The sequence below is a fragment of the Podarcis tiliguerta genome, assembly GCF_965153285.1.
Source record: "Podarcis tiliguerta genome assembly, chromosome: 2".
In the NCBI taxonomy this organism is placed as follows: Eukaryota; Metazoa; Chordata; class Lepidosauria; order Squamata; family Lacertidae; genus Podarcis; species Podarcis tiliguerta.
Genome location: NC_139535.1, coordinates 90591764 through 90617851, shown reverse-complemented (window position 1 = coordinate 90617851; position 26088 = coordinate 90591764). Strand labels below are relative to the sequence as shown.

At 42.5% G+C, this 26088-nt stretch overlaps 1 protein-coding gene across 3 annotated transcripts in view; it reads right to left on the bottom strand.

Annotated features, from left to right (window-relative positions):
* CACNA1G (calcium voltage-gated channel subunit alpha1 G) overlaps positions 1-26088 on the bottom strand; it is a gene marked incomplete at its 5' end in the record, with an annotated part of 323156 nt that overhangs the window by 38489 nt on the left and 258579 nt on the right. For 2 of the 3 annotated variants that reach the window (XM_083429993.1, XM_083429994.1), the window contains 6 exons: positions 7994-8207; positions 8406-8495; positions 9232-9357; positions 13456-13582; positions 24006-24190; positions 25306-25374. In XM_083429993.1, the coding sequence (XP_083286119.1) occupies positions 7994-8207; positions 8406-8495; positions 9232-9357; positions 13456-13582; positions 24006-24190; positions 25306-25374 (811 nt within the window). Of the gene's footprint in view, positions 1-1329; positions 1381-7993; positions 8208-8405; positions 8496-9231; positions 9358-13455; positions 13583-24005; positions 24191-25305; positions 25375-26088 lie in introns of all 3 variants that reach the window. The other variant, XM_083429992.1, reaches the window with a different exon arrangement.

Below are 26088 nucleotides of genomic sequence, written 5' to 3'. Positions count from 1 at the left end.
AGGAGCCCCCACTACAGTCTAAAGGAGCAGAACCTGGACAATGGGGTATCACCTTATTAAGAAGTTGGGCTAAGGCTTGGGCCCTGTACAGATAAGGAGCTGTCCCCTAAACAGATCATGCTGTTAGGTATACAGTGGTACCTCAGTTTTCAAATGTATTTCTCTGTTCTGGAAGACTGTTTGAGTTCTGAAATATTTGAAAACCGAGGCGCAAAGGGTGGTCTGCAAATTTCATAGAGAAAATTGAGAAAAATACAGTGGCACCTCAGCGGAAGCCATTTGACTTCCGAGGCGTGTTTGAAAATGGAAGCGTTTACTTCTGGGTTTTTGGCATTTGAAAACCGAAACCATCGCCAATGGAGACGTTCACAAACCGAGATACCACTGTATACCTAACAGCACGATCCCAATGCATTTTGGAATAAGTTTTCAACTGATTTTGGTGGACTCTTTCTTCCCAAATAACATAGCTGAGGAGAATTGTCCACATGCACAGATCAGTATCTAGGCAAGTAAAACATTGATAGCTGATGCAGCTATTACATTTTACTTCAAAATACAGTTAATAGAGCAGAGCTGCAATGCCCTCCTCAATTATCTCCTGATATTTTAGGGTTGCAAAATGGGGAAGGGATTTTGCCAAATATTCTTTTGGGTTGAGGAATGAATTGTATCAACCATTTTTCTTACAAAACTCTCTTCTGAAAAATTCTCCCCAGTCTCCAGATCTATCTTAAGCAAGGTTGTACCGGGGAAGGATATGAAACACTATAGGACTTTGGTGGTGATGGGGGAGCCCATTACAGAACATTGTATACAAAATATTCTGCAAAAATATATTTGTCACCTGAGGCGACACTATTTTTAGCTCTGGTGACTGCCCCTCTCATAGTGAGTACAAAATGAGGGACCTCCCCCCAAGTCTCTGCACATCTGTACAAGGTTAATCACCACACATCAAATAGCTCCAAAGTGGATGACCCAGACATTATCCAAAAAATCTTTTCCTGAAAACAACCAAAAAACAAAGAAAAGAACATCGAAGGGAAGTCGGCAATATTTGTGATGAAAAAGAAAAAGAAAACCTGCTAAAAAGGTAAGGTTAAGACCATAACATCAAAAATGTGTCAGTGATAAGTCAAACCTGCAGACGTTTCTATTTTTTTAAAAACAAGCACAAAAACAACATGCGTGAAATGCAGAAAAACCAAGAAAAGGCCTTCCACCACACACAATCTAGCAAGCTGCCTCATAGGACCAGTGGGCGGCCGTTAAGTCACACAGCACTGCCATTCATGTGAGACAAAGACAGCAAGGACTTCCCAGTACCTGGCACTGCACTGGCTGAGCTGTCCATTATTACACCATCCAGCATTAGATCTAGAAGAACGAAAGGGCATTAAATCACTGGAGAGGATGCGAGGCCAATCCTTCATTCCGTCTTCATCGCTTCATGCACCCGTCACTCTGACAAAAGCACACCGTCACCCTGGCAGGGCAAAACAAGGGTTCTGCCTGCCTACAACCGTTACCCACAAAGGCACCCACACATTTCAGTGGAGTTTAGATAGAAGCAATGTAGAGTATACCTCCTGTGGTGCAATGGGTCAGTGGATTTGGCTGTTAACCAGAAGGTTGGTGGTTTGAGCCCAGCCAGGGACAGGTGTGGGCAGGATTCCTGCATTGCAGGGGGCTGGACTGGATGACCCTCAGGTCCCCTTCCAACTCTACAATTCTACGAGCAGAGAGCACCCAGTTCCACACCATGAAAAGGAGGGTGGTCTTTATTGGCAAATCAGCCTTTTAAATTTGTAGGCAAGGACGATGTGGTCTTATGATTTAACACTTGTACAGTGCCTAGCCATTTGAGATTACCGTAAGTATTCATAGTAGTATAATTCATGTTGCCTTTCAGTTTAAAAGCCCCAAGATTGGCATTAAGAACATTATAATATAAAACTAAATAATGTTATTAATGTCATTAAAAAATAATATTAAGAATGAAAACACTCAGAATACTGATAGGCTGGGGCTGCGAGAGGCTACCCCAATGGGTTGCTCACACTCAGAGGAATTTGTACAGTAACTTTTTTGCAGCAGCAGCACATCACCATCAAAGCCTATGTTCACAAATCTCTTCAGTTTCCAAACACTTTTCACAATGCAGCATTTGGGAAGTGCACACACGCATACAGGGCAACATAAACCCAAGACACCTCTGAGATAAACAGAACTAGTTGATCCTGAGCAATGTAATGGTTGGTGAGCAGAATATGAGGTTCTTATCCACTGTGATGCACTGGCAGACAGCTAAGGGGAAAATGGTCCTCTCTCATAAATCAATGTAGCCTTCAGGGGAACTATATGTTACAGTGGAATAAACTAGGATTATTACGGGTAAATAACAGTGGCAGGCAAAGGGAAGCCCCAAATGTAACTATAGACCATTCCTTCCATATTCTCAAGTCAATAAAGTATTAAAGTTATCAGCATGACATCTGGGATAGCATCACCTCAGGAAAAAAATATGAATGCTGTAATCCTTTCTAAAGAAATATAAAGGAGAAGCTGAAACCTGCTTTCTTGTAGTCTTTTGACCCAAAGCAATACCCACAAAATCCCATTAAAACCAGTGGGGCTATGCCAGGACTAGTCTAGACTCAAGTAACTACCTAGTCACATGGTTGGTACTGGGCCCAGGGCAACATAATACAGTACAACCTTGGCATCCGTATTGGTCCCTAGGTGATAAGTAAACATACAGGGAGTTGGGTGGGAAAATTCTAGTTACTATACAGTCTTCATGCCACTTACCCCAGAGGAATCTCACCATTTCAACCAACTGTATAACTAATGGGTTATTTAGAAATAAATATTTTAAGAGGTGAAATGCTACATTATGTGCGAACATGTAGAACAAAACTCCAGTGACCACATCTGTTAGGAACCCATTTGGAGTAGAGAGCTGGCAAAGGGAAGGGCTCTTTATCACTCCCAATATTCATTGCTTTTCTACTTCAGTGCCTTCCTCTGAACAATTTTTAAGAGTTCCAGACATGTTTGTTAGGGGAAACATGCATCTAGACAAGAGATAGAGGAGAAATTTGTGCCGTCTGCATTTTTAAGCAAACCAACCTTATAGGCCAGCCCTGGACTTATATGCAGTTCAGAACACAGTTGACAAATCAGTTTCAGCTTTTAAAAAAAGCATTCAAAGATGTGTATTTTACAGAAAAATGCACAAAATATGCACTTCTAGTGGGAACTGCATACAAAAGTCCATGCAAAATATGTACAAGTTAAATGCATATATTTAGTGCATTTCCTTTTTTAAAAAAATAGCAACAAATAGGATAGGATATTCCTTACATGCAAAACTGACATGGACCAGAAAGAGGGTAATTCATCCATCCCTAAACTAGAACTGTGTGAGGGGAAAATAGGGTTGGCTTGTTGGAGCAGGAAAACAGTTGTTTGATTATGAGAGAACCATCCTGACCCAGGCTGGCCTGAGACATTTTGCTGCTGTAAGCAAAATGCCATGATGCCCCCTCCCCAATTCAGACCCCCACCTCATCCTTGCCATCACACTCACGTTGCCACCGACTCTGACACCGCAACTGCACCCTTGCCTGTGGATGTGCCCACACTTCCACCACAATGCAGCAGCGGTGAAGGCAATGGTGCTGCACTAGCGAAGCCCCGGGGAGGCTGGCAATGGGGCAATGGCAGCGGTTGGATGTGCTGCCTGAGGCAAACGGCTTCCATATCACCTCATTGACAGGGTGCCCTTGATCCCATCCTCCATTGCCAGCGCACACAACTTTCCCACCCCAATTGCTCCCTTCCAAAGCTACCCAATGGTTTGGAAGTGGCCACCATAGATTTGTAGGCACTTATTTTTCCACAACACGTAGTTCTGCCCTTAGGCATATTTGTTGTACACAAGTCAAAGAGTGTTCTGCCAGGGCAAACTCAACTGGCATTTGTGCCTGCAATCTTAAAAAACAACAACTTTTTCCTCATAGTACTAAGCAAGAGATTTGTCCGCTAATAAATGCAATTTTCACTCCAATCAACCCAACAGACTGCAAATGAATGTTATAGTTCTAAAATGATTATAAGAGGACAATTTCTTTCTTCTGTAAATTTTATATGGTAGTTTCTTTTGCAAGAACTTCTCATTCTTCAGCAGACTATTTCAACCCATGTCCCAATACATTAGAGAACTAACTGGCAATATCATTCCATGCACAGAGTGGATTGTGACTTTCTTTTAGGAAATTCCTCATACCTCATGTGTGCCCCCCCCCTTTATATCTGCTCTCGTAGCCAACATAATTCAAAGTATTTCAGGATTTATTTATTTTTTTGAAAACTTGAAAACACGATGAAATATTAAGCTTTACCAAGTGGTTCTTTTAAAAATAACAATAATCACAGCCAAAGTGAAATTATTTTCCAGGGAATTATGATGTGTCAATGGGAGCTTACATTAAATGAAAGGGTGCTCAATATGTTACAGCTAGGGAAGAAGCTATAAAATCCTCACTTTCTCTGTTGAAGCCCTTTGTAACGAGTATCATTAGTGGAATCATAACTATGAGATTTATGAATTATGCTTATAGTTTTATTGTAGCAAATACTAAATCCCTAAATACCTATGTTAATTTCCAAACTTAGGAAGAAAGCTGAAGGTGTTGTACAAGTAGCCTGGACCACATAAAATTATGACACACATTACTTTTAACTGTGGTTCGATTTTTACACTTAACTTGTAAAACATATTTTCACAATAATAATTGTGTCAGAATAATTTATAAGAACATCCATTTTAAGTGGTATTCGTAATATTCAGGGTCCACCTTTTCCTCATCAATGGAGTAACCATTTCATAAAATCATTTGTAAACTGATGTGTTTTGTAGTCATCCCTACATCAAAGGCTGCATAAGGAAACTAGGTGACTGTCTAAGGCAGGGCTGAGGAACTTGTGGCCCTCCAGATATTGCTGGACTCCCATCAACTCCCATCAGCTGCATAAGGAAACTAGGTGACTGTCTAAGGCAGGGCTGAGGAACTTGTGGCCCTCCAGATATTGCTGGACTCCCATCAACTCCCATCAGCTGCATAAGGAAACTAGGTGACTGTCTAAGGCAGGGCTGAGGAACTTGTGGCCCTCCAGATATTGCTGGACTCCCATCAACTCCCATCAACCCAACTCTTTCCAGTGCTTGCTTAAAACACAGACTCCTTTTTGGCCCACTGGTGATCATGTTATTCTATGACCAATGCTATTTCATATCTATATGAAGGTCTAGAAGTGGCCATTAGGTGTTTTGGGGCAAATGGCCATCAATATACTGATGACAATCAGTTCTATTTCTCCATAATATCTTAATCAGGAAAGACAGGTGCAGAGTTGGGCAACCAAGACGTTCAAGGGTCTGGAAACCAAGCCTTAAATAATCATAGTTAATAATTTTATTGTCACTTGGAAGATGGAGCAAGCTTGTTTTTTCCTGCTCTGGAGGAGGGTAGGACTCAAACCAATGGCTTCAAGTTACAAGAAAGGAGATTGCGACTAAACATCAGGAAGAACTTTCTGACAGTAAAAATACATTTTTTGTTTAGGCAAGCCTACCCAGACATATAGAATACTGGCGTGTTTTAATCTCTTTTTGCTTACTGTTGATTTTAATTATCTTTTGAGTGTTTTTTAAACCTATACTTAGCTGTTTTTTTGTTTTTTACTGATTATTCTAATGTTTTATTTTTGTAAGCTGTTTAGAGGTTTTAGAGAAGCTAAGAAATATGGCAGTGGGGGGAAATACCATAGTGTCTCAAGACAATATGGGAAATAAGTAATGAACAGGCAAGTTACAGTAAGTACACTACGCCAGACAGAGGGGCAGGCCAGGAGTCTAGTGAACCAAGGAATAATGCATAAGATGGTTAATAGGTTCCCCAGGGCTGTGGCCCACTGAGAGGTGTGAAGGCAAGTAAACATAAAGGATGACAAGGGGCGGGCCTTTCACCTTGAACAAGAAGGGGTGGGTGAGAGGAGGCATGCCATTTTATATTTCCATATAAGGTCCTACTATGTCAAAGCTAATCCTACACAGGCCACAATTCTGTGCCAGATTCCATGGGACTGCATTGCTTTCCAAATGTGTTACAGGCATGACTGGAGCTAGCTTTCCTTTAAAATGGAACTCTTTCAGGAGAGTATAATTCCATTCTTAAATCTTCCCTCTTCCCAGAGTTACTTTATAAGGCTTCCTTTGTCGTAGCAAGAAGCTGCATTTGACAAAACTCTACGCTGGCTGGGAGGCCAAGACTAGTTTATGCACGAAAGCCTGTGAGGCTTTTTGTCTCTTTACCATGTTATTACCACTAAAATATATGCAGATGCTATACCAGCAGAACACGGGTGCATGCATACTTTTCACTGACACTGATAGATATACTACCAAAGTATCTCCAATAAACCTTTTCACCTTTGTGCCTTTATGCATCATGGGATGTTTCATGTGTACAAAATCCCATGAACTTTGGCTAAAAAAAGAACATGAACCCCAATACATGGACAGTTCTTCCTATAACATGATTGTATGTTCCTTGAGCTATAAATCGAAATAGTCATTGTTTTGGAAAAAATCATGTCAGTTCTGAAATACTTTGAAAGGTCACTTGTGAACACCACAACCTCATAGCTCATTATGGAGCTCTCTTATTTCTGAATAGTGTCACAAAATTCATTAATAAACCACAGTTTCAGCATGATTTATTCGTTTCAGATCTTCTGATCTGGAATCCTTACCCTCAAGTAAATAATGTTAAAATATAATCCTCTAAGTTGCAAATGTCCTTAAGTATGTAGATATTAATTTAATATAATTAATGCTCAAAAAACAACAACACACAACACAAATCATGGTCCTATCTTGTTATACCTATAGAACAACCATACAGGGAATTGCACCATTTTTTAAAATAACCATTAAACAACAACAACAACAACAAAGAGAGATTCCTACAGATTTACTGGTGTCAGTCTGAAAGGGATGAAATAAATGTGGAAGGGATAATGGGTTGGAGGAAAGCCATAAGAACACTTAAAGATGGAAGTAACAAGAGTGATACCATGAATGAACGCAGGGGCATTTGGGGAAAAAAATCCAAGCAGAATAGAAGGCATGCAAGATGGAGGAGAGTACCTCTGACCTGTGACCTCTGACCTGAATGTAATTTCCTGTTTTTCAATCAAACAGAACTGAGATAAAAAAGACAATATGTATGTCAAGTTTCTCAGATTTTTAGAGACACATCTACTATGGTTACAAAAGGATTTTTAAAAAATTATTCTAAGTGGTCCAACAAGGTTGTGTGCCAGTGGATCTACGTAATTTGGCTAATTTCTGTCTAGTTATTTCCTTCATCATTTTAAAGAAAAAAATCTGTATTTCTCAAGCAAATACACTATATTTTCAAGCACTTCTAAAACAAGGCTGCTTTTTATTATTACATCCTTGAATGCACGATGCAGTTTCATCAATCGATATGCAAACTGGCTCAGAAATTGACAAAAGTGATTTCACTGTGACATTACAAGGCTGTAATAAACCAAATAGTGAAGCTAATTCTCAGCAACAGTGCTAGACATGCCTAAGATTCTTGGCCTGTTCTGGAACTGTTGGTTTTTGCATTTGACACTATTTGGGTAATGCTAAGCTTGTGCAATAAAAAAAAATACATTTAAAATTATTCTTTTTTAAAAATCACCTAGCGTATAAAGTAGTTGCGAATCATGCAGCCATTGCTATGTTTCTGCGGCTCGTTACTTAGCCTATGCCAAAACTATATCCTTCATGCAAATTTCATAGCTGGACATGCTTTTGAAAGGAATCTGAGCCTCGGGTGCTAGGCAGGGAGTTACGGGGAGACTGTCAAAGGTCAAGCAGGACTCAGAAAGATGAGGAAAGACTACCGACCAGCCATCTGTTTCTCCTTACTCCTTCTCTTTTTCTCCAGCCGCTTGAGTCTCTTCTCCTCTCGTCTCTTGGCTTCTTCTTCTTCCTGATGCTGACGACACTTATGGAAATTCTCCACCACAACTCCCACAAACATGTTGAGGACAAAGAAGGCAACAATCAGCAGGAAGGAGATGAAGTAGAGGAGCATCCAAGGGTTATAGTTCATGACTGGCTACAAGGCAGAGAAGAAAGCCATTAAAATTACAACCTAGGAGGGTATTGGGGACAAGGCTGTATAAATGTGCAAAGTAAGATTGGAACATCCTTTATCCATGAAGATTGTGAGATACTGGGAGGAGCTGTACCCCTTAAAGTTTTGTTTTTATTTACAAAACTGTCTCTTCTATTAACTTAATGCTGAACCACGTACCTGCTGATCCACTCCCACAGCATCCAGTCCATCATACATGATGTCCACCCACCCATCTTTGGAGGCCAAAACAAACAGAGACATTAAGGCCTAGAAAGGCAAGAGGAAACACAGCATTACATTTAGGCCAGAAGAAAACAACTCCTTTCATGTGCCCATCTTCTACCCTATCTGCTCAAGTTTAAACTTGCATTTTAGCTTGTTCTTTTACCTTGCTGATAAAAATAATGTGCTTTGAAGCCGAACATCTCCCGCCTGCGAAAACCTATCAGTGCCAGACACTGGTCCAACAATGAGGGTTAATTCAAAAAGCAGAGACAGCCAGCTCCATTTTCACCCTACAGGCTTCCCTCACTCACTTCTAATTAGTTCCTGCCACGCTGCTAAAGTATGGATGATTTCCAGTGGACCCTGTAAATGAATGGAGATGTTAGCAGCCAATGCGGCGCCCTTCATATGATGTTGGGAATCAACTGCTTACTATTGACCATATTGACTATAATGTGAGTTATAGTCCAGAAACATTTGGAGTGTATCACTTAGGCAAGCATTAGGTTGTGCTGGGTACAGGGTGTCAAATTTTCTAATATGAGGCTTTTTGATAGACATATGTAGTATGATGTGTAATGGTCCAAGAAGGTGCGAGCCCTTGTCTTAATTCAGAAAGGAACTTGTGCAGACTTACGAACGCTAAAATGGGGGATTTTAAGTGCACATTTTGCGTCTAGGAAATGTGTCATTTGCCACGGTAGCTGCAAAATCGGCAAGAACACTTAGAATCAGGGAAATAAAGGAGCAAAGAAGCAGATTACCATTCCATTAATACCTGGCCGAGATTATCAAAATTATACTTGTGCCGGACCCATTTGTAGCTGGCTTCTGCACAGTCCGACCTGTTGGTAATGTTCCTTGTGTCTTCCCCTTGGCAGACAAAAAACTTCCCTTTGAACAGCTGTGAAAACCAAGAGATGGCAAAATAATTAGCAAATGTGACTTTACAATGCCCGGTCACTGAGATATGTCTGGAGGCTTTTGTCTGGGTGCCCCCAACTTCAGACACTTGGCATGTGGTCATCAGGGACAGGTCTTACCTGCCCCATTTAAGCCCTGAGGTCTGGCACCAGGCCCCCAATGTTTTATTAACACCATCTTTTAGTGAATGGTGCTTTGGTCCTGCTGTTTTTATTTATTTTTATTTGCGGTTTTATGCTGCTGTTTTAATTGATTTAATTGGTTTTCCTTCTATTTGTGAGCTGCCTTCTGAATCATTAAAAGCTGGGACATTTAAATAAAAACCAACAAAAAGGCCCCCAAATCACCACCCAGGGAGCAGCAGATAATGGAGCCAGCTCCAAACAGGCCTGACATCTGCATCTGCGCTGGCATGGACATGCCAGGGAACACCAGGGCTGATGCTAGTCACTACAGCATCCTTCCTTCTTATTTTTAACAAAATATTTTATAGTTAGGAGGTGGCAAGTCAAGCATGTACTTGGTTACAGATGTTCATTTTATTACTCATTCCTTAAAGATATATTATCCTTTTCTAGAAGAAACGATGCTTTCCCCCAAGTAAACGTGTTTAGCATGAAGCAGCAAAAGCAAACCCCATTTTATTTCTGTAGCCATGATGGTACCATAAAAATGCAAAACTGCACAAGTTCAGAGTATTTCTTTTACCAGGGCTAGCAAACAGGTTTTTCTTTGACTTTGCTCTAACATATTAGCAATGGAAAAGCAGTTACAAAGCATGGAATTGCCTTGGTGAGAAGAGAAATGTCAACTGTGTCCTTCACAACTAAATTAATACATATGACCAGCGCCCTATAAGACTGTGAAGTCCAGGGTCTAGAGTTACTTAACGGTCATCACTGACCACTGCATGCTGCAGGAAGAAGTCATCAGGATACAAGTGAAAATGTCTCCACAATAACATTCAAAGTTTTAGGAACTGATAGAGGAAAAAGCTGATTATTTAGCATGATTTTTAAGAGTTGGCTTGATGGACTTGGAAGGAACAAGCCACCAAATCTTCTTCTTCAAGGGTACTTGGTTGATGGTGGACTAACTCATGATTTCTGCCCATACACAAAATATTGTACCACGTCCAGTTTTAGCAAGAATATCTTACTCTCTTTGACAGGGACTATACAACCCAAACAACCTGGATGGTGCAAACAATGCTGCAAATAACTGCCAGTGGTACCCACACTTTTTATTTGTTTATTATAAATATTTCTCTCCCATATTTCCACGAGTCATGCCCAAGGCTAATTTTTGCTACAGATGTGACTCACTGCAGTTCGGCCCCAATGTACAGGAAGCCTGTAGTATACACAAGATCATAAACAATTGCCCCCAATCCAGTGAAGATTAAGAGCCATTGTGTAATTGGAAGCTTCCACATGAGTGGCTGCTCCTAACTGGAAAGAAATTTCGCCTTTCCAATGCATGCTGTACATAATTACCTGGGATCATCCAGCAGTCGGGGCCCTATAAATATCCAAGTAGCACTATAATGTAATTGTGCTGAGCATGTTTTCAGGAGATGGAGGTGGCTAGAGTTGGTCTCCTGTCAATCTGCCTCCCCACCGAACAGAATGCCACAACTGTACCTTCTTTTGCAAGCCCTGGTGTCTGTGTATGTCTACTGCTAAATCCGGCCCTGGCTATCATTTCCTCACAGTTCTGACAACTTCTGAATTGCTGCTTGGAAATACATTTCCTACCTTGGATTATTATTTAGGTTACAAGACAGTATTTGCTTGCTTTTATCCAGTACCAGGGTCCATTTACCCTGCTGACTTCACAGTTATGCCCTTTCATGCTCCTGAAATCACCTTGGGTCTACACATGCATTTGATCAGACAAAGACATTATTCAGACTACTAGAGGGAGGACTTTTGCACAGACCTCTTTGCTAGTTAAATCATATACATGGATAAAGAAATCAGCTCCTTTTCTAGACCCCAGTTGATTCTATACCTCTGCCTGTAAGTAGACTGAAGGAAAGGCCTCCCATCATTACATTTATTCATTAAATCTGTATCCTGCCCTTCCTCACAAAGGAGTCCAACATTTTCTGTGAGATCTCACTCACTCTGTCTAGGACTGCCAGATTTAATAAGGGACAGGTGTTCCACATCTCTTAAAGTAATAGAAGAATTTTGAAAGGTGCAGCTTCTCCTGCTTGTGCAGTTACACTGGTCGAAATTCTGTGGTGCACACAACCCTTGAAGCACGGGCATCACACTGTATTGTGAATCTGGTGACCCCGGGGCATTGACTTCAACAGCGTCAGATACAATTACCAGCAGGGTGAAAGGTATTGAAACCCCAGATGATTAATATTGTCGCTTTCTCAATGGCAAACAGGAAGCGGCAGAACGTGACAGCTACTATGATGGATGTCAGTGCAGCAGCCTGCATCAGGCTAGGTTGAGACATTTGCCCTATTTTATTGAGTGACAAAAGTTATTGGCATTATCATGCTTTGCTTCCCTATGGCAAGGTTCGTTTCCCACTGGACTCTTTAAACACCACCTCTTTATTTGAACTCAAAAAGAGATGCCAAGCGTTTAGGGCTCTGTTTGAGCAAGCCAAACAATAGAGATCAATGCAAACCCATATATTTCATAGGTGGTGACATTTAATCTTTTTTTTTTTTTTAACCTAAGAGTCCTATACTTGGGGGGTAGAAGTGTTGAAAAGCACAACACTGGATGCATACCAAAGGTTGATGATTTCCCCCAACACAGCATTTTCTGAAAGGCTTAGGGACCAGGGGATCAAGCTACACCCTGTACTTTCCATTCTTATATTTCATCACCTCTGTCTCCATAACAGGTTGGTTACTAGTGCCTACTCTACAGCAGTTGAAGCAAATATTGGGAACTGCAGGAAGCAAATATGGGGCATTGAAACCAGCACATTAGGGAAGAGATCAAAACAAGATTACTAAATCAGATTTCTGTATCTGGAAAGTGGGAGACTGAAGAGATAAAAGTTTCGGTAAATGCTCAGGATGACTTCAAAAAAAAAAAAAATGAGATGTTTTATAGTTATAGTGATATAATACATATTCCAACCTATACATCAAGGCATAGCTCTATAAATAAAATATGAAGAGAACAAATGGGACCAATGGATATTACTAAGCCATTATAAACTGTGCAATTGATTAAGAAACAAATCACTTGCAATACTACATTAAAGCTGCTAAATGTATCTTGGAGAGGCTTAGTCGGTTTTCATTCAATGTTTGGGTTGGAAGGAATTTCCATTTGTATTCTACTGGTTAGTGGCCTGATTCCCCTGCCACCCAATAGTGTGTAGAGACTTGTTTGTCTGACAGCTGCTTCACAAGTTCTGTAGCGTGTTTCTTACCACGCATGTACATGCAACAGGGAGCTTACTGGCCAGGGAAACAGAACCTCAGGCCCAGGGACCAAATGTGGGCTCTGTTTGGACCTTGGGGTTCCCCCCAACCCAGGCACCCTCCGTCACCAGTCTCATCATGGAGTGCTTCTGCCTGTCTAGAATGAACCCTTGGACTCTGACTATGCCTCTTGGCTGGATGGAGGACACAGACTAGACAAGAGGCAAAATTCACATGTATTGTTCTGCACAATTTGTCTCTGCCCAAGGGAATGCAAGCCCTCAGGCTCTGAAAAAGGGTCACCATCCATTATAGGCTACCAGCCCCTCCCTCCAAATGTATGTGCTACTGTGATGCTGAAAGCACACTTTTGCATAATGAAACTCACATACTGCGGAATGCACAAAAAGTATACAGTCCCTACAAAACGGTTTTGCAGCTAAAATCAAATATTTTGACTGCATTTCTTAAAAAAAGGAATTTGTGAAGCAGCTCTGAAACACATGGACTTATTATTTGTTCTATAAGCACCCTTGGAATCTTGCACCTTTCCAGAGGCATATATGGTTGTGAGAGTCTGTGTATAGGAAAGTCTCCAATTCCATGCAGTGAATTTGAGCACATGGACCGTCTGGTCTATTCTACTTTCAGTGAACCCTGTGCAAAGCCTACCTGGACCCCCAAGATGCCAAAAATGATGAAGAAAGCACAGCAGATGACAACAATGTTTCCAATGGGTTTTAGGGATGACATCAGGGTTTCCACCACCAGCTTCAGCCCTTGTGCCCGGCTAATGACCCTGAAAGACAAAACTAGCATGTTAATAGCATCCTAAGAACATATCTTTCTTCATTCAAAGGGAGTGGGGAAAAGGCAAGTTGAAGTAGCAACTAGCTCAAATACAGGAACCTTAAAGAAATAAAACGACACCAATCTGAAAAGGTAAAATGGAACTGAAAATGTGCATTTGGGAGAGCACTTGTGTGATCTGAATGAGACACAAAGAGAATTACAGGATTTTTGTGCTTTTACACAACCCACTTATCCCATAGAGATATAAACACAGCAGCATAAATGGGACATCTGAACAGTATTGTCGTTTTACAATGACCAATTTGTGGCATTTCAACTTAAAACATCTATGTATTTTTGCCATGCTTTCTTCCACACTGCTGTAATAAACCCTGTGCTTTATACGATTGTAATGGCCGTTTACCGTCTTGCAGGTGAGTGGCAGTTGTGGCCCAACGCGGCGCCTCCTCTCTCCCCTGGACATGCAGCACCATTTTAGATTGTTTCCCTGTCCCCTCTGGCCACTGCAGAAGCTCACAGGTTCCCACCTAATGAGCCAATCCGCAGTGGGCCGGGGAGGGATGGCCATCTACTTAGCTGTGATCTTTTGGCGGTTGCTGTATTCAGAGCTGAGAAGCAATTTCCCCTGCTCGGCAGGTTTCATTTTTCCCATAGCACAACTTTGGCAGTTTAGGCCTTGGGCGGAATCCTATAGTCTTTCATCCAATTGGGGTGTGGTGAAGTGGTGACTCATCCGCCCCCTGTTCCCTGGGGTGGCATACCCCGTTAGACGGGTCTAGAAGGAAGTCTCTGTCCAAAGAGCAAAGTGTGTAGGGCTAGCGGGCCATAGAGCTTCCCACAGCGTTTGGGGGCCATTTGGGTAAACCTGCGTTTTGCGATGGATCCACCCCCGAATAGACCCTGTCTTGCCTCAGTTCCCGAGCAAGGGGGTGCGGGGCTGAGAGGGATACACGCCCAATGCCTATGCCAAAGCTTCCTACATCTGAAATCAATAAAGTTGTGGCCACTTAAATCCCAGGTGGTTGTTGTATCCATTCATTTTCCCACTCAGCAGTTAGGCGCACCAGGAGAGTGGACTCTGTGGCTGGGCACACAACCAGTCTTCCAAACAGCCATAGAAATGTGAAGCTAGATGTAAAGAAAGAGCTTTGGCTGAATTTGGGTTATCACTGAATATGGGGATGCATCTTTGCTACCACAATGATTTTTTTTAAAAAAATTACAACAATGAATGAGATGGGTATTCTGAAGCAACTGACAGCTTAGGATTCTCAGAGTACTCATGGGATAATTTTTGAGAGAAAGAAGAAGAGAAGAAGAAGAGTTTGGATTTGATATCCACACCCCGATTGGATGATATCCCGCCTTTCACTCCCTTTAAGGAGCCTCAAAGCGGATAACATTCTCCTTTCCCTTCCTCCCCCACAACAAACACTCTGTGAGGTGAGTGGGGCTCTGTGAGGTGAGAAAGCTTTCAAGATGCCTTTAGCTTGACTATTTAAATGCACTGTAATGGAGAAAGGCCATAAGTTGTCAAGAGCTGTGACTGCAACATGCATTCTTTCCCTTATGGCCCCTGATGACCAGAACAGTTGACCAAAACTCCAGTTTCTGCAAATGATGAGGAAAAGTCTGTGGTATAATGATGCCAATTAAGGGCATTGGCCCACAGATTCTGGTTTCAAACAATTGAGCTATTGCCCTGAGATCTTGTGATGAAGGGAGGTATATAAATCTAATAAAAATAAATAAAATAGATTTATTTGTGTGTGTGCTGAATTCAGTTGCCTGTGATGTATCCTGTCAACATGTCTTTAATTTTGCTCAACTTTTAAAAATACAGCAGTAGCCTCAGTAGTGCTTCCCTGGAAACCCCATGCTCCTTGGCTGAGAAATTAAACTGTATCCCGTTTGACCTCACGGGTAACAATCTAAGCTCCTGTAAACAGAGTCTGGCACTGTATAACCCGTCATCATTCTTCAGATGTAGGCCCTTGGACAATGGTTCACTTCTGCAAGAAGTTTGAATGTATGGTTTTAATCTAACTCACTGTCACTTGTGGCCTTATTTCCTGACTGGGATTTCTGAACATTGCTACCCATTTGGAGAAAATCTCTATGTATTTTGCTCTTCGGCGAAGCTTCAGCAGTTTGTATTTCTTTCTGAATACACTGTTATCATTCACATTCTCAAGGTAAAAAGCAAAGATATTTACTTATATTTCTGCTGGTTCCACCAGAAAGGTATCCTTAAATTGATTCAGTGGGGAACTTTTCTCTTTTTTGAGCCAGCAATAGACAGGGCCAAATCCAGAAGGGGATGGGGCCAAGACTACACACACCAATTAATCTACACAATCCTCCCACTTCACACATATCTACACCAACACACACACACACACACACACACTCATTTACTCACATCCATTTATCCCCACACTCCCTCCTCTCATACACATCTCTTGCGTTTCCTTTGCTGTGCGTGTTATGGTCTGTTTCTGCACCACCAGCTTGTCCCTGTCCTCTGTTTCACACAAGCAGCCAAGAAGGAGAAATGGGCTTTGGAAGGAGTGGGGCTGCAGGAGAGACCAACCAGCTGCATGGGGAGGCCTGGCAGGCCATGCTTGGATTGTGCACCAGAGATTCCCCGCCCCAATTTTAATGGATCCACTTCATTTCTTGCAGATTCGTAGCATGACACTGTCCCTGAAAAAGTGACAGCGCCATTACAAATGCACAGTTGGCTTTATGATTTTTCAGGGGCCCTGCGTAAGAGACCATCAGTAAGCCCTGTTAGGCACTGAGCCATAGAGTGTGGAATTTATAAATGGAGAGCACCCCAGAATAATCTAATCAAATTCCTGGAATAAGTGTCATCCCCACAAATTTCTCTGGAGCATAAAAGTGCCTTAATACCAAATCAGGCATTGGCCCATTGGTCTGTAGGACTGCCATATACCTGAGATCTTCTTCACCACATGGAGTATATTCTATCCTAGCCCTTCACTCTCCAAAGAGCATAGTGGAATAACATATCTCCACAGGCTTCACCTTCCACATCTGTGCAGAGCAACTAAAAGTCAGCTTATCATTCTCCATGTGGATGACTTCTAATTCTTATAGAACCCCCTCTTTTTTGCTGAAGAAAGAGGTACAAAAGCTTTAAGAAAATAGTTGTCTTTTATAAGTAGCTTTAAATTCTATATCCAATGATAACAGCAATTCCCTGTGTTAGGTTTTGTGTTGTTTGTTCATAACACCGTTGCTTAAAATGCTTTTGCTCTTGACTTTCCTACCTCCATTCTGTCATATACATTCCAACTTCCCTGAGTTGAAACTCACCCAGGAAGCCTTGATTGGGACTCTGTACAACTACCTAATCAGTGACCTTCTGTGATGCAGCACCACTCCTGAATACGGCACAAAATTCCATAACTGCGAATTAGAGTATACTGCTGAAATTGGAGAGAGTGAGCAAGCAATCGATACGTGAGACAGATGCAAGCAGGAAAACAAAGCAGCTAGAATTACTGCACTGCCTTACCAAGGACAAGTCTTACCAAGGGCAGAACTTTACCAAGAGAATTAAGAAGAAGCTTGCTTGCCTTATGTTAGCTACCAAGTCCTTAAGCAATGTCCCCCTAAAAAAAATTGACCAAAGCAGCTTGCCATGCTTAACAAGTTGGGAGTAAAGTCTTAAGAATGGATGTGGACATACAGAGTGAACAGTAGTTAATACAAGTACTCTGTTTTACTATTTAATGGACACTGCATTTGTAAACGAACAGAAACTGTCCTTTGTGGGTGTACACTAAAACAAGTGTAGAGTGAATGTTGTAAAAGCATGGCTCTGAAGCCTTGCTGGAAGTTTTAGTTAACATTTTTCTTTGGTCTCATTAAGTGCATCCAAGAAGACCCACTAGCCACCCTTGCACAGTCCACCCAATGCATGAAAACCACCTGGACATGAAAAAAATTGAATATTATATTGTACTTTCCTTCATTTTCTCCCAAGGCTGCTTCCCATATTTTGAGTGCATTCCAAAAGTGTTCACTGTGAGTGGGAAAAGCTTTCCCTGCAGACATAGTCTGCCCCTTATTCTCCAAAACAACCATCCTACTCCTCAGCTTAGTGTGGTCTGCACAGGCAGCTCCCATCCATGTAGGCAGCTCCACTTTCAAGATCAGCAATAAACTAGCATTCCTGCCTATTTATTTTAGTTACTTTATCCCCTGCAGTTCAAAGAAAATTCCCAGAAGCAGATTATAATCAAAACAGAAATAAAATAATTCCATAGAAAAGAATAACATGTATACAATAAAAACAAGAACAGAAGCTATAAGAGCAGGTTACAGAACAGTATAAATACCAAACACTCGAAATAAAACCCAGTTAAAATGCCTGGGAGAATAAAAATGATGCCAGTAGGTACCAGGCAAGTTTTTGTTTTTTCTTCTGGAGAGAGAATTCTACAACCAGGGCACCACCACCAAGCAGAACCTTTTCCTTGTCACCTCCCACTGAATCTGTGATGGCAGGAGCATCCAAAAGTGATGGCCTTCGAAGATGACCTTGACTGATAAAGAAGTATAAGATTCATCATGCAACTTGGACCTAAGCCATTAAGGGCTTTAGGAGTTAAGAACTGAACTGAACTCAGAACAAGACAAGGATCCAGTGCAATTAATGAAGCACTGGCATTTTGTGATCATTGCATCTGGTTCTAGTTAGCAATCTAGCAGCTGTATTTTGAACTAATGGTACTTTCCAAACTCTTTTCAAAGGCAGCCCCACATATAACGCATTACCAAAATCTAACCTGGAGGTTACCAAAACATGGATGAGTGAGGCTCAGCTATCTCTATCCAGAAAGGATCGGAGTTGGCATGCCAGCTGTATCTGGTAGAAGGCATTCAATGCGACTGTGGTCAACTGTGTCTCCAGTGACAAAGCAGGATCTAGGGGCAACCCATACATTCCTCCTATAGCAGGATTGCCACCCTACCTGGACAACAGTCACTATCTTTGGAGTAATGGGCAGCATCACACTTGAACACTAGCTTAGGGCTGGGACTGGAAGTCTTCTTTCCCCCATTCTACCCTTAGCTCAAGGATGGGGAAATGGTGGACCTCTATATGTTGTAGAACTCCAACTCCTACCATCCCTGACCACTTGCTATGTTGGCTAGGACTCATGGGAGTTGGAGTCCAACAACATCCAGAGAACCAAAGGTTTCCCATTCCTGCCTAAATCAGCTGAGTCTACAACTAATTGGTACTCCATATATAAAAGCAGCCCTGACCCAGACAATGTTGCAGCAATTGTCCTTAATCCTTCACTAGGGTTTTCTCCCTTTTCCTTCAGGTATTTTACCTTACAAGGCCCTCCAGGCTGGGCTCTCCCCATTTTCCTTTGTCCTTCTTACTGTCCCAGTGGTTGAGGGTTGCGCTCTACTCTGCCAGCCCTTTGCTTCCAGGTCTTATTAGAGTAGCTCCTGTTGAGGGTCTTCATTTCATGTCGCCCTCGGAGACTTCTGCACAATGTCTCCTTCCTCCTCTTCTCATCTTTTTTATATTAAAAAACCCCTATTTGTCACACTCACCTTTGATATGCCTACTCATTTTTAGCTGGAGCCAATCACAAGTCAGTCTTCAACCACCAGAGTACTCCTGCTTATAAAATTAGTCATGCTTAACGCTAGGCGTAATCTGTAGTGTTCTAGTGAACTATTTAAAGCAGGTATGCCCCTAAATGCTGGAAGCAGGAAACTACAACACAGATTTTATTGCTCGCCACTGCCTCTCACTAAATCCCCGTGTACAATAATAGAAATATCACTTTCCAATCTCCATTATTTTCCCTGAGCAATTAGAACAAGAATTTACACAGACAACTGCTTTGCTTTTTGTTAATAATAGAATGTTGTATTCTCTTCATTTTTTTGAAAAAAGGAAGCAGATGGATGATCTTTATATAACTCCTCCGGCAAATAAACACACCACATACGCACATACAGTGAATGGAATGCTTTCTGCAAGCCTAGTCCAGGTAGAGGTTAATACGGATGTGCGTGTGGCCGTGGTGTGATGGCCACCAAGGATGTGAGCCATGTGTGCCCTGCCACATGGCAAACCTTGTGTAAAGCCTTGGACACATAGTTCCTGGCCAACAAAGCTTGCACAACCTCCAAGGCTTTGCTGGCGCGGTTAAAACTGGCTTGAATCACAAGGGCAGCGCTTCACACAAACGACATACCATGTGGAGAAGTGCCCATATGGTTTGCATCCGTTGCGGACACCACATCACAGAGTGCATGTATGAAGTGGCGCCTCTTTGGATAAAAAGGGAGGCGTGTTTGTCTAAGCTGTTTCCTTTTGGTAGAGAAGAGTACAGTTACACTTGGTGCTAGGGTGGGGGAAGATTTGGATGTGCGCAGGCATGTTTTGATGAAAGATTTCTACAAGCTGGACAGGGATTCTTCTGTCATTCCCTTGGCTCTGTTCTCTAGTCTGCTTCACCATTTCCCCACCAGATCTACGTTCTTCTATATTTTTCATTGGCGTGGGAAGGGGGGGGCCTGCAAATTCCTTGAAGTAGACTATATAATGAAAAACAATCACATCCAAATGTTGCAATATGCATTATGTAAGTTGCACTATTTATTCCGGGCACCAAAACCACATTTGGATTACTTGGTGCAGAAACGTGCACAGCTTTGGCTTAAAAACCTCTCTGTCGTTTCCTCCTCAGCTTCAATGCTAATGCAGTTCTCATGTCTTCAGGAAACAAAAATGTAAAGACTTTTGCAGAATACAACTAATCCCTAATCACTGAAAGAGGGCAACATGTTTTTGCTTAAGGGCTCCAGGGACCCTTAATGGTAAAATCAGCAGGGCTTTTTGGCTCTAAATTAATAGTGTGGTGGATCAGAGACCACGGAGGTGGTAGGCAGGAACAGAAGATCAGTGGTATCCAAGAGGTTGTGGGTGGGTGGGTGGGGGGCAGCAGCTGAGGCTATTAGAGGTAGCACTAATATTTGGGAATGGGGATGCTGCATTTGTTGGCAAGTCCTTCAGGAATGTGATCTAGCTCTCCATGCAGAGAATCCATCCATTTCAGCTACCTGAGGCTGTAGTGAGAATGGTTTTAAGCTAGTGTCAAGTGCATGACAAATGAAGAAAATTGAAGTCAGGGCATGTGTTACTCCCCCTTCCAAAACGTACCTCCCCATCTAATCCCTGGAGTATTTCCCAGTTCTGCTAGCCTCAGCAGTCTCGATTCTTTCTGCTAAACTTGCACCATGCAGACAGCTCCATCCTAAACACCTGTCAGTCTCAGATCTGCTGGAACACGTTTGCCAGCTTTAAGCCTACTAGTCCGATCAGAGCACTTGTCACAAAGTGAGGGAAATTCAGATTTGCCTTCAACACTCAGAGAAGTGTTAATATGATAGAAAAGAGCCACAAAAAATGACTTGTGGCGTAGTGTTATGAGGAGTGAATAATTCATACATCTATTTTGGAAGCCAAAGCCAGGACAGAATAGTATTCAACCCCCCCCCCCCCCCATTATTCTGAATACATTTTAAATGTTGGTTTCTCTTGTATTTGATCCTGGCAATAGCAGCCAGGAAAAAAAAATTAGTTGCAAGTAATCCAGATTTACAAGGGGCTGGTGGATTACTACAATGTGCTATACACGGGGCTAACTGTGGAAACAGACTGGAAAGTCAGCTGCTCCAATACAGGGCAGTGAGAATATTAATTATCACATCAGGACTTTAACATCTGCACTGGCTTCAAAATATTTCTGTGCCGAATTCAAGGTGCTAATATTATTCTTTAATCTCCTAAATGGCTTGGGGCCATGCTACTGGAAAGTTCACCTTTTTCTGCATATGCCTTAAGATCTTCATTAGAGGTTGTACTCTAGATGCCTCCACCAAATGAGATGTGTGGTTACTAAGGAGCGAGCCTTTTGCCTGATACCTACACTGTGGTCTTTCCAGCACCAGGTAAAGTTATTTTAATTTTGCAAAAAATATATATTTTTTTTTAGTTACCGTATTTTTCACCCTATAGGATGCACTGGCCCATAGGACGCACCTAGATTTTTTTTGGGGGGGGAATAAAGGGGAAAAAAATTATTTTCCCCCCAGGCACGGGGCTGGGGCGGGGGAAGTCCGAGCTTCCCCCACCCCAGCCCCCAGAACAGGCAGCTCTCCACAAGCCGTTGGAGGCCAGCTCGAAGTCATGCCGGGCTCCCACAGCTTGCAGAGAGCTGTGCGAAGCCCGCTCTGGGAGCTTGCAGGGCTGGGGGTGGGCTTCCCCCATCCCCAGCCCCCAGAACGGGTCCCAGAGCGATCCCGAAGCTGTGCGCAGCTTCGCCATCGCTCTGGGAGCTTGCGGGGCTGGGAGAAGCAGGCTTCTCCCCGCCTGCAGCCTCCAAACCATGTCGGGAGACAGTGGGATGGCGCGCTGCGCCTCCCCGCTGTCTCCCGAGCTTGTGGGGCTGGCGGTGGGGCTCTCCTGAAGCCTGGAGAGCGAGAGGGGTTGGTGCGCACAGACCCCTCTTGCTCTCCAGGCTTCAGCGAAAGCCTGCATTCGCCCCATAGGACGCACACACATTTCCCCTTCATTTTTGGAGGGGGAAAAGTGCGTCCTATAGGGCGAAAAATACGGTATATGCATCTTAGGTATTTCACAATAATTATTCCGCCCCCCTAATGATTGGCTGTAGCTCAACAGTAGAGCATCTTCTTTGTATTTAGAATGTCCCATGCTCAATTCCCAGCATCTCTAGGTAGGGCTGGGTGAGGCCCCCTGCCTAAAACCCTGAAGAGCTTCTATCTGTCTGTGTAGACAACACTGAGCATGATGGACGGATAGATTCAGTAGGAAGTTCCCTATGATCTTGCATTGATTGCACTGATATTGTTGTTAATACATAAAGGAAAAGGTAAAGGGACCCCTGACCATTAGGTCCAGTCGTGGCCGACTCTGGGGTTGCGGCGCTCATCTCGCTTTACTGGCTGAGGGAGCTGGCGTACAGCTTCCGGGTCATGTGGCCAGCATGACTAAGCCGCTTCTGGCAAACCAGAGCAGCGCATGGAAACACCATTTACCTACTTGCACTTTGACGTGCTTTCGAACTGCTAGGTTGGCAGGAGCTGGGACTGAGCAATGGGAGTTCACCCTGTCATCGGGATTCGAACCGCTGACCTTCTGATCGGCAAGTCCTAGGCTCTGTAGTTTAACCCACAGCGCCCCCCATGTCCCTGTTAATACATACCCTGATGTTATTTTCTTGTGTCTTTATTTAACCGATTCATAACTTTTATAAACTGTATAAACTGTATAGAACACTTTGTGGAAGGGTAGCATTAAAAATCTAAATCTAAATGAGTAGCTAATGCCACAGCACCTCGGAAAGTTATCTACAAACAACACTTGGAATTCCTTCTCTCTTCTTTTAAACGGGGTCTTTTCCGAGTGCTTTAATGCAGGTTGTCAACAGACCTCAGTAAACAAGCACCTAATCATCCCTGGTCTCTCCAGGGAGAAGCATGCTAGTTGTAACAGCAGTCTTGATCACTCATCTGTCCCCAAAAAACATTATTTCGGCAGAAGGAAAAACCCAAGACACCATATTACACTTTTGTTGAAGCAGCTGCACTGGCTGTTTGTATACCAGCAGGCAGGTTCACATTGTTACTTGTTTACACAGCCTAAACAACTTGGGACCCAGCTATTTGAGAGACCACTTCTTCCTTTACAACCCTGCTTGGCTACTACATTTGATGGTAGAGGACCTCCTGGTAGTACTAAGAGCTCCTACTTTTAGCCTTGCATCCACCACAGTGTGGAATTCACTACCATCTGATCTAAGGCATTATCCAACAAACTACTCTTTCAGGTGCATGCTAAAGATTTTTATTATTATTATTAACTGAAGACTTGTCTGAAATTATTTTGTCTACAGTAAAACTGTCACAGTTATTTACAACAGGGCAGTTGACAACATAAGGGAAGGACTATCAATTAAACAAAAAAGCCCAAATATCTGGTCATGTGTATCCACTGTGAGACAGACAGTTCCTATTCATACAAATTCAATTTATTATTTAGCATGAGCAACAGACTGCTTTTGCCAAAGGTCACTGAACATAGCATCCTGAAGTGGTGTGCTGTGCCTCTAGCATCTCTGTTGAGGCCTGTGGCGCTCTCTCAAGTACAGATTTCATCTGCAAACATTTAATGGTATGTTGCCCCTGTACAGGTGTCCTTCCACTCCTTATTTCTTCAAGAGCACCCTTATTTCTTCCCATTACACACTTGATTCATCATTTCCCCACACCCAGCCCCACATCCTTTGATCATCCTACATAACCCTCTGTAGTTTCCTTACCTTAATGGTCTGAGAGTTCGCAGTAGCCTCAAGACTCTTAGCATTCCAAGGATTTTTGTGCCGCTATCGGAAACCATCGAAACCAGGATGTCAGCCACTGAGATGAGAACCAACACCCCGTCCAGCACATTCCAACTACTTCTCAAGTATGCCTTCTCACCAAAGCACAAGCCTAATGCCACCACCTGTCAAGATGTCAAAATTGCAACAAAAGATGACTAATTGAGCCAATATGTTGAATGCATTATTTACAGATATGAAACTGCAAATGCATTGGCTTCCCAGTTATAGAAGCACAACTAAGCCATCCTGCAAAGTGTTATAATGTTAAGGTTCGTAAAAAATAACTACGCAGAAACATCCCAGATTGTGCCTTTAACAGCTGATGTATTTTTAATGCAGTTAAAACCTAATTGCACAAAAGTGTCTGCAATAATGTATAGAAATTACATAAAAGAATGGCACACACGATTAATATTTTCTTACAGCTGACTGCAGATATAAATGGTTGGAAGCTGCTGACCATATGCTATCCTGAGCCACAAGGCTTTCAAACAATTTTCAGGTGCAAGAAGGTCACAACAACATCTAAAATGAAACATTTGAGAGGTTGCTAATTTCACACACGCTAGATTTGTTGGAAGTATTTCTTCCTACACACTGGTGGGAAAGGGTGACATCCCCACCAATTCCCAGCAAGTTAGAAAGTTTCAGCCGAACATTTAAAACTCTGGCCTTTTCAGAGGCAAGCAGGTCTGAATGGTAAATCTCTTAAAAGAGAATATAGCAGATACAAACTGAGATGTCGAAAATGAGCCCTTGTGGAATGTGCTTGGTCTTCATTTAGCTTACATGGGAAGCTGCTGCACAGGGTCTCAGTTCTGTGGTTCATAAGGTCAACAGATGGGAGTACACATTCCACTAGCCAACCTCTGTTAACAGGGATGGGGAACTTGTGGCTCCCCATGTTGTTGGATTCCAATTCCCATCAGGCCAGGCAAGCATGGCCAAGGAAAAGGGATGGTGGAAACTGTAGTCCAGCATCATCTGGAGCATCACTGGTTTCTAGTCTTGCTCTATTAGCTGCTACAAACATGTAGCTTAATGGGTGCATATGAGTTCCAAACACTCTCAGAGGTTTTGCCATGTGCATGCTGGGATGTCCCAGTAGGGAAGCCCGTTTTCACAGGACATGTGCATACTGGCATACAGCTTATATTGATGAAATGAGTTCAGTAGGTAGGAAAGATGTGTTTCATGAGGGTTCAGGATGAGGCCAAAAGGCCAAAGGGTAATTTACCTTGATGGTCATTTCAGCCAGGAAGATTGCTGTGAAAATATAGTTGGAGAGTGTGAGGAAAATTCGTTCCTATTTAAAAAGAGAGAGAGAGAGATGCAATATTTTAATCTCATTTGCCAAGCTGTGCATATTTACATACCTGGGAGCTGCTAAATGGTTTCTTGCTTTCATGCTGAAATACCCACAACATTTGCTATCAAAGAAGAAACAAGTCCAAATATGTACAGGATAAGATTTAATTTCGTGAACGCCCCTTTGCTTTTTCTCATGCACTTTTATCTGTGTTAGTACCATGGACAGCTGCTGGCTCTCTTATACATTGAGGTGGGATATGCACTGCAAATCATTTTCCCGCAGTACAATCTCACATCTTTCTCTATATTCCTAGAATGAGCAGTGACATCTTTTTACGTGTACTAAGAATTCCAGAATACATGGAAATGCCTGATAGAAAGTGGAAGGCACCAGAAATAGTGTGTGTTGTGTGGGGCTGTTGTGCATCCCATGTAACGTTCAGGACATATTAAATACATTGCTGAGAGTCTTGATACCATCCTTGCTTCACAAACAAGCTGAGCACCAGCTTTCTGGAGGTAGGCATGCAAAGCAGTTCTTGCAAGGGGAGGAAAATCTAGATCCCACCCTCCTATCTGTCACATTACCACAGCTATCCACCTCAGTTTCCTCTATGCCTGCTGTTCGTGCAGAGCTGGGTTTCCTAATCCACATGTGTGAAGGGAATCTGAAAGATGTGTGAGTATCCTTTTTCTTTTGACCCAAATC